Source organism: Xiphophorus couchianus, chromosome 11 (genome assembly GCF_001444195.1).
Source record: "Xiphophorus couchianus chromosome 11, X_couchianus-1.0, whole genome shotgun sequence".
In the NCBI taxonomy this organism is placed as follows: Eukaryota; Metazoa; Chordata; class Actinopteri; order Cyprinodontiformes; family Poeciliidae; genus Xiphophorus; species Xiphophorus couchianus.
The window spans coordinates 28,177,342-28,194,624 of NC_040238.1; the positions used below are offsets into that span (position 1 = coordinate 28,177,342).

General features: G+C 35.9%; 1 protein-coding gene across 1 annotated transcript; it reads right to left on the bottom strand.

The window, feature by feature from the left end:
• Positions 1-2,151: 2,151 nt before the first annotated feature.
• On the bottom strand, positions 2,152-15,249 carry map3k7cl (map3k7 C-terminal like). The gene is made up of 5 exons (XM_028030340.1): positions 14,868-15,249; positions 13,312-13,393; positions 10,248-10,306; positions 6,793-6,908; positions 2,152-3,889 (listed from the first exon to the last, which is right to left on the bottom strand). The coding sequence occupies exons 2-5, from the start codon at positions 13,385-13,387 to the stop codon at positions 3,709-3,711; spliced, it is 432 nt and encodes a 143-aa protein (XP_027886141.1). The 5' UTR covers positions 13,388-13,393; positions 14,868-15,249; the 3' UTR covers positions 2,152-3,708.
• Between the last annotated feature and the right edge of the window lie 2,034 nt (positions 15,250-17,283).

Here is a 17,283-nt window from a genome sequence, read left to right on the forward strand (position 1 = left end):
CAAAGGCATAAGTTTGACTCTTATACTTTGTTGTTTTTTTTCTTCTGAAATGCTGTTAAGTTTCCAAGATGTAATGGAATACATATCTTATAAAATGTTCCAAATTGACAGTCCACAGAATATTGTTCCAGAAATATTTGTGGTCATGAAGATATAGTGCTCTTGGGCTTGGACATCTTCTATGGCTGCCATACTTCTCTCATCTCTTACTTATGAATTATTGACACTGATCAGAGGCATCTGCCATTTTTTGTGCTTTAAATAAGTTGTTTATGCTCTAGGAGTATTTTGGAAGTCACCCTTTCCTCCTGTCTTGGGAAGATTCAGCACTGCTCCATGTTTAATTGATTTATGAATAATGAATCTGACTGTGGTTCACTGGAGAACCAAAACCTTTGAAATGGTTTTCCAGACCGTGAGATGTCAGATAGGGCTTTTATGTGTTGCTTCTTTCCTTCATGTTGTCAGACAAGTTGTATTTTGGAACTTTGGGTGTGGTTAGTGAAACTAAACAGCTTCCCAAAACTGTTGAGTTGCAGTTCATTCATGATTTAACAAGAAGGGCAAGTTTAAAACTGCTATTTGTATTGATCTTGTTTAGTTTTGTTTTATGTCATCTATTTGATGATTTGAATAATCTAAATGTGACAAATACGGTGGCCGACAGGTGCAAATGCGCAGCAAGAGAAAACATGCAAACAAAAAAAAAACACGCGCACAAATTAAATGCGGCAAGCAAAAAGCGAATAAAATGCAGCAAACAAAAAAGAAGACACCCCCGAATGAAATGCAGCAAACAAAAAGAGAGACGCAAACAAAAAAGAAGACACCCCCGAATGAAATGCAGCAAACAAAAAGAGAGACGCAAACAAAAAAGAAGACACCCCCGAATGAAATGCAGCAAACAAAAAGTGAGACGCAAACAAAAAAGAAGACACCCCCGAATGAAATGCAGCAAACAAAAAGTGTTGAAAACGGAAGTGCTCCAGACCACTAGGGGGAGTCAAAGAAAATAGTATTCATTTCTATGGGACCAGATGCAAGATTCAGAGAAAGAAATTTGAAAGAAAGTAAAGGTATCTCTCTGAATCTTGCATCTGGAAAGTGTGATTATTGTGAGAAGTCTGAAACAATAGAGCATGTTATTTTAGAGTGTTGTAAGTATGAAGAAGAGAGAAGATGCATGCTGAGAGAGTGTGTAGGTATTAAAGAAAGGTTTAATAGAATTTTTGAGGAGAGATTTCGGATCTTTCAAATTTCTTTCTCTGAATCTTGCATCTGGTCCCATAGAAATGAATACTATTTTCTTTGACTCCCCCTAGTGGTCTGGAGCACTTCCGTTTTCAACACTTTTTGTTTGCTGCATTTCATTCGGGGGTGTCTTCTTTTTTGTTTGCGTCTCTCTTTTTGTTTGCTGCATTTCATTCGGGGGTGTCTTCTTTTTTGTTTGCTGCATTTTATTCGCTTTTTGCTTGCCGCATTTAATTTGTGCGCGTGTTTTTTTTTTGTTTGCATGTTTTCTCTTTTGCTGCGCATTTGCACCTGTCGGCCACCGTAGACAAAAGAGCAAAAGGAGAAGTAACCTGTGAGTGGAAAAACAACACTGCACAGATGTTCTTAAACTAAAAGTAAATTTTTCTCTAAAGAGCATTATTGTCTGTATTGTATTGTGTTGTGTGTGTGTGTGTGTGTGTGTGTGTGTGTGTGTGTGTGTGTATGTGTGTCTTTGCCCTGTACGAGAGTAATGGCTGATTACAAAATGGTACAATACATGTCATCAAATTTCTTCAAACTTAATAGGTCCTCTGAACCTTAAGGTATTGAAGAAAGAATAGATGTAGAAATTGTTTTCGTATGCAAACTATTGTATGATGACATTTTACAATGATAAAAGTCAGCTCCTAAAGTAGATACAGCAAAAAATTCTATGGTGATCATTGGCAAATTAAGTTGCAAGTGTCACATGATTTAAAAGAAGAAGGAAGCCAGAGACAGTTAAACTAGCCAATCAGGTTAGTGTTGCGTAATTCCAGAATAAACTCATTCGTCATTAAAAAAAAAAAATCCTTCTTCCTTTTTCTTTGTAAGGCTGACAAAGAGGACACAACACAACAGTGAATGATTTTAGAAATGAAACTAAGGAAGTGATGCTGTTGTTACAATAAAATGTCTTTTTATTATTAGAGGAAAAAAACAGCAGTTAATGTTGTTTACTTTCCTATTTACAGGATAACACTATTCCACTTACACCACTGATCACAAAATGTAAATGATAATTTACAACTCTGACAGCAGATACTACTAATAGATTATTTTTCATTCTTATAATTCCTTCCAAAGAGTTTGGTAATTTAATTTCCCTCAGAGTTTTTAACACTGAAATTTGTGATAACATTTTGGACCATAGCCAAAATGGTCCATTTTGCTCCCTTAGATGAAGCATCTGACTTTCCACAAGACCTGAATTTGGTTTACCACATCAGGTCACAGCCACTCAATCTGCATAAGTAGTTTTAACTCATACAGTTTTTAAATTTTTTTTTACATTTGTCATGTTCCAGTAACAAAATTCAATATATTTTACTGGGATTTTATGTGACTGACCAACTGAAAGCAGCTCATAGTTATGAAAAGTACGGAAACTGATGCACAGTTTGAACATTGTTTTTAGAAATCCAAAAATTAAAAGTATGACTTTTTATGGTGGAAAGAAAACTATTGTTTTTAGAGAGTCATTGAAGTTTCACAGATCATTTGGAGGGACAGTAAATTTGTATAAGAACCTGTTCTTGTCAGATGAGACTGTAATACAACCTTTTGGCATACATTGTATGTACACTATATGATTAAGAAACAAATCAACCTCAACACACAATGTCCACTCTCCACTGTGAAACAGGGTGTTGGCAGCGTCTTCCTTTTGTATGGGTTTTCTTTGGAATTCAAAACAGAGCAAAAAATAAAAATAAATCATACTAGATGCTGCAAAAAACTTAAGCATACAATCTAAGCAAAGAGGGAATTGTTTTGATAAAAGCATGGTTATGTTTTAGAAGGTCTTAGTCAAAGTGCAGATCTGAATCCAGGGGGATCCAATAGGAACTATTTTGATTGGTAAAATACACTCAACATCTCCAAAGAGACCCAAATGACTTACAATTTTAATTGCACCGAAGAATTATTTTAAAAAAAATAGTTGATTCAGAGAGATTGAATAAAAAGCACATTACACAGATTGACTGCGATTTACTGATTAGGTGACACCTGAAGCCAACTGCATGTTGTTTAGGGCTGTGAAAGTGAATTAGATTGAGTGCAATTCGAATAGGTTGATATATCACTTAAAGTTTAAATAAAATACATTGAATTTTGCAATTATGACGTGACTAAATGTAAAAAAGTTCACATGATATAAATACTGTTGCAATACATTGTTCTGTTATTATGACCAGTATGGCTCAGCAAATAAAAAAAAACAATAAAACAGCACCCTAAAAATCTATCATTGCTGATTAGAATCACTCTAACAACTTCTCAGTGATGACAAGTGTACATCTGAGGTTCACATAAATGACTCAGATCATCCACAGAAACAGGTCCTGTCAGTGTAATTAGACAATTTAAAGACTGCACATAAAAACAGTCTGCTGGTCGCTGGTCTGCTGTCAGCTGAAAGTCTGGTAGACTCAGTTTCTGGGAGGTCGGAGGTCAAGAGGAGTCTTGCCTTGTTCGATTGGTGAGGCAAAGCCTCTCCAGCTGCTGCCTGCGCTCACTGTGGAGGGTCACCAATGTGTGGTTCTCCTCTGTTAAGCGCTGAAACTCCTCCTCGAGACGGGCGATCTCTACAGCTACCTTCTCATCTTCCACCAACTCCGCCAGCAACTTTCGCCTGAAGAAATGAGAAAGACAAACCTTCAAAGAGTTTTCTTTTTATAGTGTATCAAGAAAGAACATTTCATTTGTAGAAAAAAAGCTGGCAACTCTCCCTGAATATGCTGGACTTTCAAGTTAATCTCTGCAGGGAAATAAATTGAAACATTTTGTGGATCATATCATACTGTGAGTAGAATATGTTCTTTAGCTTATAGATTTATACAAATGGAATGTGATACTAATTAATTCAACATAATGGTTGATGCCCCTTTTCCCATCTTAAAGCATATCTAAAATTCCTAATTTCTCAAACCAACATTTGTCTTGACCACTAGTCCAGTGGTTTCCAAACTTTTTGCACTGTGGATCAAAATTGCCAAGTTGAAAGCACTCAGGAGCCAAAATTAGCTCAGATTTTTTTAGTTAAAAATGCAAAAATAATTTTATTTTGAATTATTTTCTTTTTACCCGCACAACAATTTAGCATGTATTTTAATTTAAAAAGTCTGAAAAGATTTCTCAAAGCTGTGCAGTTTCCTCACTTGTTAGTCAAGATATCATTTTTAGTTTATTCACAGCAACAAAAATTGGAGCTGTCTTTGAAAACCCTTAACTGTATTTAGCCTATTTTAATTACTGAGTGTGACTAAGTCTATCCTTGAGTAAAACGTCAGTGGAAACCTAAACCTCCCAATTTCCAGCAACACTCATTTGTACTAAGTTCATAGTCTAGAAAGGTGAGAGCTGTACGGTAAACCTGAAAAGGGAAGTGTCCCGAAGACCTGATGATTATTTGCTTAAGCTACCTCCACTGACTTCTTTAAATGTGTAAGAACAGAGTGAATTTTCCAGGGGAAAGTGATTATTTTAGTAATTTATGAAATGTTTCTTGTCCTTTTGTTATTGAACGGCAATAGATGAGTCATTAAATTGAGAGCTTCACTTTTTTCTCATTTGTTCTTTTACCAGAACAAGCCAAAGTAATGCCTACATTGCTGCATACAAGACCTTAGTCCATTTATTCATCCCTAGTTCAGTCATACACTCCTAAATGCAAACTTTTCCAGCCTAATATGTTTCATCACCACTGGTTCAAGAATCATTTCTCTGGTTCCTGCCACATTAGATTTCATACTGACATTAAACTCTTACAGCTCACATTTAAATAATAAAATAATCTTGTTTGGATATACAAGTTTATATATCTTGTAAAAGAAAAAAAGGCTTGCTATTGGCTTTTAATGTTTGATATCTATTTAAGAGTGCATTACTATTGTTGTTTACTTTAAAATCTCCTATATAGTTTCTGTGAAATGCTTTGAAAATGTCAATAGGTTTGGTTTTGTTCTTTTATGAATATGAAGCCCCTTCCACTGGCAGACTGAGAAATTCAATGACTAGTGAATCCTGGACTGAACATTAGTGGGTAGATGCTACTAATAGGAGGATAGGGTCAGGAGCTCAACACAAGAGGATTAGTTTTTATAATGACAGCAGGGAAAGCATACAGTAAATGCCGTAATTATGTGGAAGTCCTACAGTCAAAGTGGGAGGCACTGTCAAGGGTTTTTTATTAGTCTGATGTATTATTCTAATCTTAAATACCATGTTTTTATTAGCTCTGAACTTAGTCATCCTAATTAGCTAAATAAAGGCTTGAAAGCATGAGTCTTTGTGTAAATAGTCTATATAATGTGTTTGTTTCACTTAGTCATCTCAGTTACTGAAAGAAAGGAACTAATTAATAATATTCTAATTTGGCTGTTGGTACCATACCAGATGATCATCTTTGGTAACCACAAATAGATTCATTGTTTAGAAATGTGGTTTCTGTGGTAACCTGACTAATGAATTAGAGATTACACCTTTGGTTATAACGGAAATTGAAGTGTTTTGTCTTTTACTATGTTTTGTTTGTGTTCACTAAAAGGCCACAACCTCCATTCTGAAGTATTTGTGAGTTTCTGAATATGGAAGTAAGTAGGAAATCACGTGTGCGCACATGTGGGGGTATAAGAGTGAATGTTTATTTTTGTCACACAAAGCGGCTGAAAAGAGGAAGAAGACATTTTTCAAAACCACATTCATATGCATGGGACTTTTAAAACTTTCACACAAACCTGTACATGAATACCTGAATACATTTTTGAGAAGATCTTACCACAATATAATACTGTATAACGTGTCTCCCTTGACTTATTTTATTTTTGTTGAAATGTTAAATCACAAAGTAACACAAACAATACTGAAGAGTGATAAAGTCCTCAGTGTTCTTTGCTTTCATACAGACTAAGTGTAGCAAAACATTTAAGAAAAGATCCTGTCATTTTGTTGAAGTAATATCCCTGTTGTCATTCTTGCAACACTTTGTGTCTAAAATATGAGAAGTAAGAAAACTGACTCAGTACTGCGTAATAAATTTATTTTAATGATTGTGAGCAAAAGTCTAAAGCATGTTTAGTATTGAGAAAGTTGTAGCTACATTATTTAAACAGTATTTTGTCATTTTGTCCTTGTATATCTGTTGCTTGTTTGCTGTGTTTTAGTTAGATGTAAAATCTTTGTGTAGTGCTAGATAATGGCAACAAGGAAGAAGTGTGAGTGTAGCAACATGACTCATCATGTCTTATCTTATCTAGGGTCAGTCTTCATGCATCTCTTTATTTAGGAATACTGAAGTGGGTTGTTTCAGTGCAACCCCCAAATTGGGAAACCATGAATCCTACAGCAGTTTCCAGTTAAGGAGGGCTGCATTAGCTACAGACCCATGGTGCTAGCAGTGTAGGAGAAACTGCATGTAGAAATTCAACTAAGCCATGTGTATTTTTGCTCAGTTGTTTTCAGAATTGCATCACATGTAATTAGTCTTCCTTGTGCATTCAAAGATTGGAATAATGTGTACATATCATCAAACCTTACTTGCGTTCCTCGAGGACAGAGATCTCGTGTTTTACATGATGGAACTCCCTGGCCATCCTGCAGTGCTCTTTGTACACCTGAACGCTCTCTCTTAGGGACATGCAAGGTGGCACAGGCTGCAATACATTGGAGAGGCAGAGGAAGAAATATGAAAGAGACAGATTTTTTTTTGTATTGACCAAAACTGCTAAAAACCTGTGACATAGGAATACAACCACACATAAACTTATGCCCAAGGGCAATTTCAGAGTATTTAATTGACTTCACAGTCATGTTTTTGGGCATGAAGTGAAAAAGAGAGTGCCTGGACAGAACTCGCACAAGCACAGTGACAGCATGCAGACAGAACCTTGACTGGGATTTCAACCCAGGACTTTCTCACTGCACAGCAACAGAGCTACTAACTGCATCACCATATAGCCATCTAGACTAGTCAATTCTTCTAAATATTCCTTTACGATATTGTGCTAACCTTCTGCAACTATGTACTTTCGTTAAGGATGTATTACTAGTTATATTTACACTACTAATATTGGTATTATTCTATCTTTTCATGTTTTTAAAATGTTTCAGTTAAGGAGTGACATTATTCGACATACTTTCCTTAAACTAAATTTTTAGATATCACAAAATACCAAAAAAAATCTGTCATATTTTTTAAGAGAAACATTGAGAACATGAGTAGGGGAGAGCGGGGTATTGTGAGACATTGGGTATTGTGAGACACCACTTATATCTATGCAATGGAACAAAATTATGGTCATGTGACCATTATATTTACAAGCCCCTCCCATTCTCCCCTTGCCAGGAAGGTGAAGTTGATGCTGTTGCTGTGGTAAGTATGTTTTTTTCATAAAAATGTGTTTTTTGCACGTGAAAGTAAATTTTCTAGCTATAAACGTAATTAACTATTGTGTCAAAGCAAATTAATTCAGGTAGAAAAATTTATATCATGCATGTTGATGAACTTCCAACATATACAACCATGTGATTGATGCTAGTTCAAGATTAGCCTGACTTGCTAGAGATGTTTTTTATAAAATGGTGGCTGTGGGGTTAAATGAGACAAATGCCGTGGGGTAATGTGATACACTGTCTTACGTTACCCCATCATGAAGTACAATTTAAGTTTAGTCTTAAACATATTTAGTGTAATATTACATTACATCTGTTTAAGTTTTATGTCATAACCATTGTAGAAAAGCCATCATGCCAAGAAAGTACACCAGGAAATCAACCTGGGGACAAACACCCCTTGCAGAATTGGAGAATGCAGCTGCTGAGGTCAGGCAAGGAAAGAAGTCTTTAAGAAAAGCTGGAAGGGACAGAAATATTGACAAGACAACCCTACAAAGATTCATAAAGAAAAAAGAGAAAGGGCAAGTAAAATCAGTAGCCCGGAGTGCAGTAGCTGAGGCAAAGAGAATATTCATAGATGAGATGGAGGAGGAGCTTGCTAAACACTTGAAACAACTAGCTGACCAGTTCCACGGCCTTCCTCCAGTTAAGTGCCGTGAACTGGCATTTGAATACGCAAAGAGAAACAATATCCCTGTTCCAGCCAATTGGACAGAGAAACAATGTGCAGGTATGCTAGGGTGTGCAAGTGATCACAAGCTAAATAATAATGCTAAATAATAATCTTATAATAATAAATTATCTACTCTCTAGGAATAGAGTGGTTTCGGAGGTTTCTTGCATGTTGCCATCTGTCTGTCCAAACTCCAGAGGCAACATCCCTGGGAAGGGCTACAGCCTTCAATAAAACTACCGTAGGGGAGTTCTTCGACAATCTGGCTGTAGTGATGGACAGGTGACACTTTTTTAGTTGCAAATGTTTTAAGTTAGCTTTACCCGTAAGATTTGTTTTGAATTCTGATAAGGTTTTTTTTTGCCTCTCCTCTTTCACAGACACACATTCCCTCCACACATGATTTACAATGTAGATTAAACCGGCGTCTTTACAGTTCAAAAGCCACGACAGGTAAGCAACACATGATATACAAGAGAGCACCATACTGATATTGAGTGGATTGTGATAATAACCAGTGAACCTGTGAGCTGGAAAAATGAATGGAATGAAATTAAATACAATGTACTTTTAGACCAATAGTAACCTACTGATTGTACATTTGTCCCTGATTCTAGACTTTCTATCTTGATTCAGGTTGTGACAGAGAAAGGAAAAAAGCAAGTTGGTTCTATCACATCATCTGAGAGGGGAGAACTAGTGACTGTGGTGTGTGCAGTGAATGCTGCTGGGAATGCCATACCTCCTATGTTTGTCTTCCCCAGAGTTAGGTTTAAGGATGACTTCCTGATAGGAGCACCTCCAGGAGCCAAAGGTGCCTCCACCAGAACAGGATGGATGAATGAAGACAAGTTCCGATTATGGGTCCATGTTCTGAGACCCAGACTGTGCATTAGCTGGTTCTGCTTGTACTTTGCTCCTCACACCCAGATACTAGCTAAAGGTCCTGTGCTATGATTCTCACACTGTGAATGTTAATTAAAACATTTTGAAGTATATTATGTTGTATTTGATTTACATTTTAATACTTTGGGTTACTTTCAAGTGCTAACTATAATTAACCAATCTCCATAACACTGATCCTAGTCTGACATTTTTTTGTTTTTGAAGGTTAGGTTGTCAGTCAGGATTCAAATTGTTACAACATGTGTTATGGTAGTATTAAAGTGGAAAACATAAGTGTATCAGCTTACCCCCAAATGGTTCAATTTACCCCATTGATTTTTCTGGTCTGTCTAACTTTACCCCTGATCTGGGGTAAAGTGAGACACAGGACCACTTTTTTTAAAACAATCATATTTTCATTGTCCTTTGTCTTGACAATATTCTGATAACTTCCATAGCTAGGAAACATCCCAAATTAATAGGAAATGTTTACATTTTACTGATACATCATTTTACCTTGCCTATAGGGAAACAAATGTAAAAAATGGCTCACAATACCGCGCTCTCCCCTACTTTTTTAATTCTAATAATTTTTTTTTAACAAGAACAGATTTGAGCACAGAATCAAAACAAACAAAAAAACATTCAGTTAGAGTAATGTGTACAGTCAGAGCAGTACACTACTTGAACTCAACATGAGCACTAACAGCATTTTGAGAGCAATAAAACATATTTTTTAATAAAAGTTAAAGTGCTATCTGGATAAATCTATATAATATCCCAAATGTATTAGGACATATGTTTTTATATATGACAAATTGGTTTACTTCTAAATATCTTGTTTTGAAAGAGTTTCACATTAAAATGTGACAATAGAACAAGAAGCAAAATACCTGTTCATGGCTAAAGGAACAACAGAAGTACCGCAAACAAACATTTGACATTTTCTTCCTTTTATTAGTGGACAGTACAGAACTACATAACTGTTGTTTACAGGTATGTAGACAACAGGTAATACAGGTAAACAACGCTTACATACCTCTAAACGTTGTTCAAGGTCAGGGAAGGCCTGTGACAGATCTTCCACATCTTTTATATCTGAAGAAATACAGTTCATAATCTGTTAGAAATGATTGTAAAAAAAAACTGGGAATCACAACTAACCAAACAATTTCATCATTATGTGTTGACTTATGAAGCTTTTCCCTCCCATGCTTATAGTGACAGGAGATGCACCATCTGTGGTTCAAAAGCTCCCTCTAGTGGCTATTTTGATTAACATTTTAAAACCTAAGTAAACAGTATGTGGCTTCAGAAAGATTTCTGATTGAAACCTTCAAGATTCACATCTCCTTCCTTTCTTTTTTTTTTTTAGTTAGACTGCAGCACGCTACTTGCCATTTGACAAATTTATTACATGTGGAGTTGCCCTGCAAATTACAAACTTCTTTACTTTATGCACAAGTTGGAACCTTTTGAGATTATGGTAAACTATAGTTAACTAAAATTGTAGGCAATTTTTTTTCTAGAATGCTTTGTGTCAAATTTGTACATGAGAAAAGACAAAAAAGAAACAAAAGAAAAAACTTATACGGCTTTGGAAGTAACTGCCTCTCTAACTTAATCATTGTGCTCCAAACAAATGAAGGAATTCATGCATAAAGGAATTCATGCATGCCACGAATTTTTATAATTTCCATTAACTAATCAAGTTTAAATCAGAAATAAAACTAAATATTCCAGTTGTCTTAAAAAATAGTGTTTATATTTAAAATACCAAGGCAACTTCTACTGCACATATTTGATCAAAATAAGTCATGGTTTTAATACCGAATAGTTGTATTTAGTATTTGCTTCATGCGCCACAGAACCTTTTAACTTGTTCTCAATGCTTTTCTGTGAAAATGTAACACTATAGGTTCTCTTGTATAGCACAACAACATTGTAACACAATGCTGCACTTCTAAATAAGCCATGTCCTCTGACTGAGCAGCGGTAATGAGCTGCCAGGCTGAAAGACATGCAGGTTAAGAATACAACTGAACAAGCATTGTACTTGTCTGCAATGGACAGGAAGATCACCCAGACCAGATGTAAAGTCAAACAGGGATTCAGCCATACAGAAACAGACAGATTGTCTGCACTGTTTCGGTAGTGATGCATACCCTCCAAAGAGTTGTGGAACATGTGGAGAATCCTGGAGTGATGCAACCTTCTAAAATCAGGAGTATTAGTGGGTAAGCCTTTAGCCTTGGGCCAATTATAAAGAGGAATAAATATGGTTCTCATGCTTAGGATTGACACAGTGTTGGGTTTGAACTATGTCAGGCATGAAGTCACAGAGGGTCTAAACGTTGATCCTCAGTTGGAGCACAGCTCATCTCCTGCTGTGAAACATGAGTGAAACATGAGAGATGAGTGAAACATCTCCTGCTGAGTGAAACATGAGTTCAAAGAGACAATAATATGATCTCAGAGGATCCAAAATATCCAGTTATGATTTGCAGGTGAGATTCTGCCTGGGCAGCTTTGACAGTATATGCACAATTGCCTTGAGAGAGCTGCATTCAATGAATAAGCTTGGCAAATGACCTCTCAGACACAAATTTGAGATGGCTGTTCCTGGTATAACTCTTCACATTGCTGCCTAAGAGAAAGAAAGACAAGGGGGGATCAAGGACGGGTGGGGTTGAACTGGAAGTGTTAACTGCTTATAAATATAGGCCAGTGTTCTAAAAGCTGAACGGTGAATCAGGCAGCAAGACACTGTTAGTATTATAAGAGAAACCTGACTCTGTCATTGCAAAGCTGCAGCTGCTGTCCCAGTGCCTGACCCTACTGCAGTAAAGCATCCTGACAGACAGCACCTAGGTTGAAAGGTATGCTCTTTAGGTTTAATATACATGTGTAGGTGGTAGTAAAAAGAACAATTTAGAAAACTGACTATACGGGCCTTTGCAAGATCATTCATAAAGTATAATGCATTTATTCATACAGCATTTCATAACAACTGAAGGTAACACACTTACCTAATAGTTCTATAACACTACACTTTTTACCTGGAAAATAAGGCCTAATGCCACCCCCTTAAGACTTTAGCACAACTTCACCTTCCAGCAAGACTATAAGAACCTGTTAGTTCTTAACAGGTTCTTAGGGTAATTAGGGAACGAGAAACACCTGGGAGTAATCGAGGGGAGAACAAGACAACACGGAGACACAGAGACACCGAAAACTCAAAATAAACACACAGAAAAACACGGAACATGACAAGACCTAAATCCAATTATGAAGCTTTGACAAAATGTAAAATCTGTTGCTCACAAACACTAAATGCAATCTGATTGAGCTTGTGTTATTTTACGAAGATGAAAGGTCAAAAAATATGTGATTCTACATGTACAAAGTTGTCAGAAAGGCACACCCAAAGGAACTGGTAGCCATGATTGCAGTTAAAGATGTCTTTTCCAAATATTGATTTGGTGAAGTGAAGACAAATGTCAGACCGTTTTTGTTTGCTTTTTACAATTTGGAAAACCAAATATCCTTCAACTTCTGTCCTATTCATATTCCATATTCAGTGTGTTATCACTCACACCAAATACCCCAAAAATATAAGAGTATGGCTGTAATATTACAAATTGTGAAAAACCTCAAGGGTATAAGTGCTTTTTCTAAAAAAATGAACAGTAGTTTGGTGTCCATATATTTGCATTTTGCCAGTACAGTGCTGCACAAAGGTATGTGTTTGTTTTTAACATGCTGTGGTCATACAGAAATAGTGATAACACCTGTCTCAGATATAGTGTGGAAGAATGAACCCGCAGTTAAAGCGATTGGGAGTTACTCAAGCTACAGTCGGCATGGTCTGTTTTGGTTGGCAGAATGTAATACACGTCCACACATAGTGGAAACGAACCAAAAGTAGTTTTGATCTGATGTTAAATGACAAGCTGAGTAATAAGAGCAGCTCAAAACCTCAAAATAACTTGTTTCTAATCATTCTGACATCCTGGAGCACAGGTGCAGACAAGGAGTTTTGTAGTAAAGGGTTTGGCTACGTGTGTGTTCACAGTATGTACTGTATGTGCATGTGTGTTTACCTGATGTGTCATCGAGGCTGAAGGCTATTCTAACTTCAGATTTATCAGGAGACACTCTTCTGGTTGAGGTGATCATTTATCCCTTCGTGGGGCAACGGAGAAAAAAAGAGCTGTCAGAACAATCTAAAGCACAATATGGAAGATGCAATATTTTAGAGATTTTAGAGAGATCAGAATTTTGTGGTTGATTTTTTTTGTTGCTGAAATTGGTCATTGTTATTTATAAGGAGAGGCTGTAATGTACCTCCACATGAGTGAGACAGCAGCTGCTGTTAAAAATTTTTAAAACAGAGATAAAATGAAGACAGAGCTGAAATTTTAATGTCACTAACATTTTGTGATAGGAATTAGCACATTGTTACTTGTACAGAAGAGTCTCTGTGTATTCTCAAGAACATAGATTCTTGCCTTATACCTGAGATGCTTTAAGTACTTCCACATTAAGAATTTTTTATAACAGTTGGAAGTCAAAAACTTTTTCTTAGTTCACAATTAAAAACCTGAAAAATCCTATAATATTTTTTTCACTTAGTAACAGCATCCACACTGAAAATCCAACACCAACCTTGTAGCACTTATATGAGGTCAATTAACTGATCAGAAAATATATATTCTTTAGTATCTAATGAGGCAGTTGTCTGATTTGCCTCATTAGGCACTAAAAATATTTGGTCAACAGCAAATATTTTTAGTGCATCTCTACAGTTTTTCCTTTTTCTCTTTTTTATTTAAAGGAAGGTTATATTATTGTCTTTTTGTATTTTATAAGTATTTACAAATATTTACTAGTAGCTCTGAAATGCAAACACCATAGAAACAATGAAAAGTATGTATTCTAAGAATGTGTCATCCTGCATTGTTTTTTTTTAATACTTTTATTAGTCTTTTGTTATATTGTAGTATTTTTTTTGTGTGTGGTTTTGTTTATGATTTGTATCTTAGAGCCTTCATATTTTCTGATTTTAAAAGTGTCACTAAGACGTTTTTGGGAATTTCTCTTATTAAAAACATTCATAAATGTTTTTAATTCCAATTAAACTATCTGCATTCATGTTATTTCAACTGGCAAGGTAAAATAAATACTGAACTCAGCAGGTGTTGTGTTAAATTGCAATGAGAGTCAATGCCGACCGTTTGATAAGTCATGTGATGAAAATGCTCTGAGGGCTCTTGTATATACACCAACTACACACAGCACACACAACCACCAGTTTCTTTATGCATTTGAAGTTGCAGAGGGATTAAATAATTACAGAGCTTTGACAGACGGGTGATGAAGGCTGCATGACCCCTTTCAGTGGAGGTGCAGGCTTTTTATATCTGGGCATTTGCCTCCTTTAACCCTGCTAAACTCACTCCACTCTCCCCCAACGACCTTCTATGACAAAACTGTCTCTTAAAAGTTTCACTAACACAATAAATGCCTTAATGATGACACTATCATCAAGTAGAATTTGTATATAGTTTTACACATCAACACTGCAACGGATATGGTGTGAAATGTTATTTGCATGAGGAGCTAGAAGCAAAAATCAGTTCCGAAAAGGCATCGTTACCTGAAGCAGATCCAAACTAAACCAGAAAATGCTGTAGGCTACTGAAAAGTTCAAATCCAAGCAGTTGAGTAAATCCTCAATTGGGAAGGATTGGGGTCTTCTCTATTGCCCCTTATGTCAGCCGTTGCCACACCTGAGCAAATCCAGATCAGCAAAAATAGAAAAACTAATGTCTTCTTCAATCTGTACTTTTACTAAAATCCCTTCATTATTTTGTGATTAGTAAGATTTAAGAAAAGATGTCCACTTTGCTTGCCTCAGCTGTTAATGTCACCCACAACTTAAGTTTGCCTCGGCACGCATGTGTTATCCGCAGACTGCAGCCACGCGGAGTGGAGTAAACTCAGCTTTCAGGCACGCAGAGCGGGAATGCTGTTCACTGTCCCCCTGTGGCGGCTCAGACCCAATTAAATGTCTCAGATGACATGACTTTAGCCTGCAAAAATGCCCACAGCTCCAACTCCGTTTTGAGTGACACAGTCATCCCAGTGGGATGGTCCCTTTGCAATAGCATTGCAATAAGGCAGTTATTCAAAGTAAGCATCTCTTATGTGTTCTGAGTCCCTATGTGTTTTTTTATGTGAAAAAAACTAACAATATTAATAATACTTTTTGAAAACTAAAAAAACGAAAAACAAAAAAAACATTGAAGTGAGACCACAAAATAGTTTACTTTTTTTTTTTAAAGAGTTTTAGTTATTTTGCAAAGGAAAATTAGCAACCATTTTAGTTGTTTAATATGAAAGATTGTCCCTTCGCAATAGCAAAAAAAAAATATATATATATATATATATTATTAATATATATATATAATAAAAGAAAAAGTTGGTAGAGACATCCAGTAAAAGAAGGCTGAATAAAACTTAATGCCAAATTCTTCAGATTTATTTATATATTTATTTTTAATAATGGAAAACATGCAGTTCATTCAATTTCACAATTAAGGTGACATAAAATCCAAGGAAAATAAACTGAAGTGTGTTTATGTGGCAAAATGCAGAAATATTGAAGTGGTAGGGTTTCATACTTTAAGAAGACATTATACCTAACTTTATTTTACTAAATTTAATGCTTCTGTGACAATTGTTTCATCAATAATTTTATCCTGCAAAATGAATCTCTTACAGTAACATTTCCATATGTCCATTAATGAATGTAGTAAAGACTACTCAAACAGATAAAACTTTTTTTTGCACAGTAGTGTCTGAAGATTTCTTGTCAGGGATTAAATTGTTGTTGCCAGTGATTGCAAAAGTCAGTTTATGGTCTATTCAATCATTGACAAGTGCAATCTGTTTTATTTAAAACTCTAACCTCTGGGACCTGATGTGTGTTACTTTTGTGTTGCAACCTGCAGTTGGATCTGAAGACCTTTTGCAAATCAACTAAATTAGCATAATAGTAAAGTTTTTGATGGAAAGACTGGTTAAGCACCCTTTGTATAGTCTTGTAAATCTTGCATCCGTAATCAGAAATAGATTGTTAGCATTTAATCTGGACGGGAGCTGTGCCAGGAAAAAGTCTTTACCAAGATTAAGACAGTGATTAGCACAGATTAATCATAAAAGGATGGATCATACCACAGCAACTGTATGTATGTGAGGTGCAGAGCACTGAATAGAAAAACCTGATACAGCCTTTGAATCATAAAGATGTAAATGCCATTGGTGCTCCATGGAGATCAGACATTGCTGTCACTTTTTCATGAATTATGCATTTTATAAAATAATACTTCAGCATGATGAGTGTTCACTTCACAGAATAGAGGATAAGGTGATCATTTCCACAGCTCTATGCTCCCTGGAAAAGTGACTGAAGTAAAAAAAAAAAAGGATTATGGAATGCATAAGAAAAAAAACACGTGGCTGCATTTATATAGCTCTAGATTCCGCTAACAATTAACATGTTTGCAGAGTAAGGTCTGCGATCCTTAATAATACAATTATTATGAAGAAAGTTGTCCATTCAGCATATGAAGGAAAACGCTGAACCATTCAGCCACTTTAAAACTGCAGTAGGTCAGCAGTAGTGATCTTTCTCTGAACTCACTTCTCTGCTGCTGATCGATGCACAATGATTCAAAATGGCAAAATCTACTGAATCCAAAACGGTGTTGATTACTTGCTATATTAGAAGAGGATTTATTGTAAAATAAAAATCTTCACATGAAAAATAATTCATAACAGAAAATAATTAGACATTTGTTGCAAGAAAGATCTACAGCTGACTCTTGTTTTTACCTACAAGACCATTTCACATGCCCTCCAGCAGATGGCAACATTGACCCTGAATTATTTACAACCAGGACATCAAGCACTCGGAAAACGGGAGAGAGACACATTGAGGGGAGCAGATGGAGATAAAAGGTACTCTATTCTTCTGAAAGCCTCCTCCTCCTCATTTGTCTTCATTGACA

What these genes read in the sequence shown, in the direction of transcription:
- map3k7cl (XM_028030340.1), bottom strand. Translation starts at nt 13,387, where the DNA reads ATGATCACCTCAACCAGAAGAGTGTCTCCTGATAAATCTGAAGTTAGA. An exon ending in CAGCCTCGATGACACATCAG is followed by an intron (nt 10,307 to 13,311) that starts GTAAACACACAT and finishes GTATTTCTTCAG; the next exon opens with ATATAAAAGATGTGGAAGAT. An exon ending in ACCTTGAACAACGTTTAGAG is followed by an intron (nt 6,909 to 10,247) that starts GTATGTAAGCGT and finishes AATGTATTGCAG; the next exon opens with CCTGTGCCACCTTGCATGTC.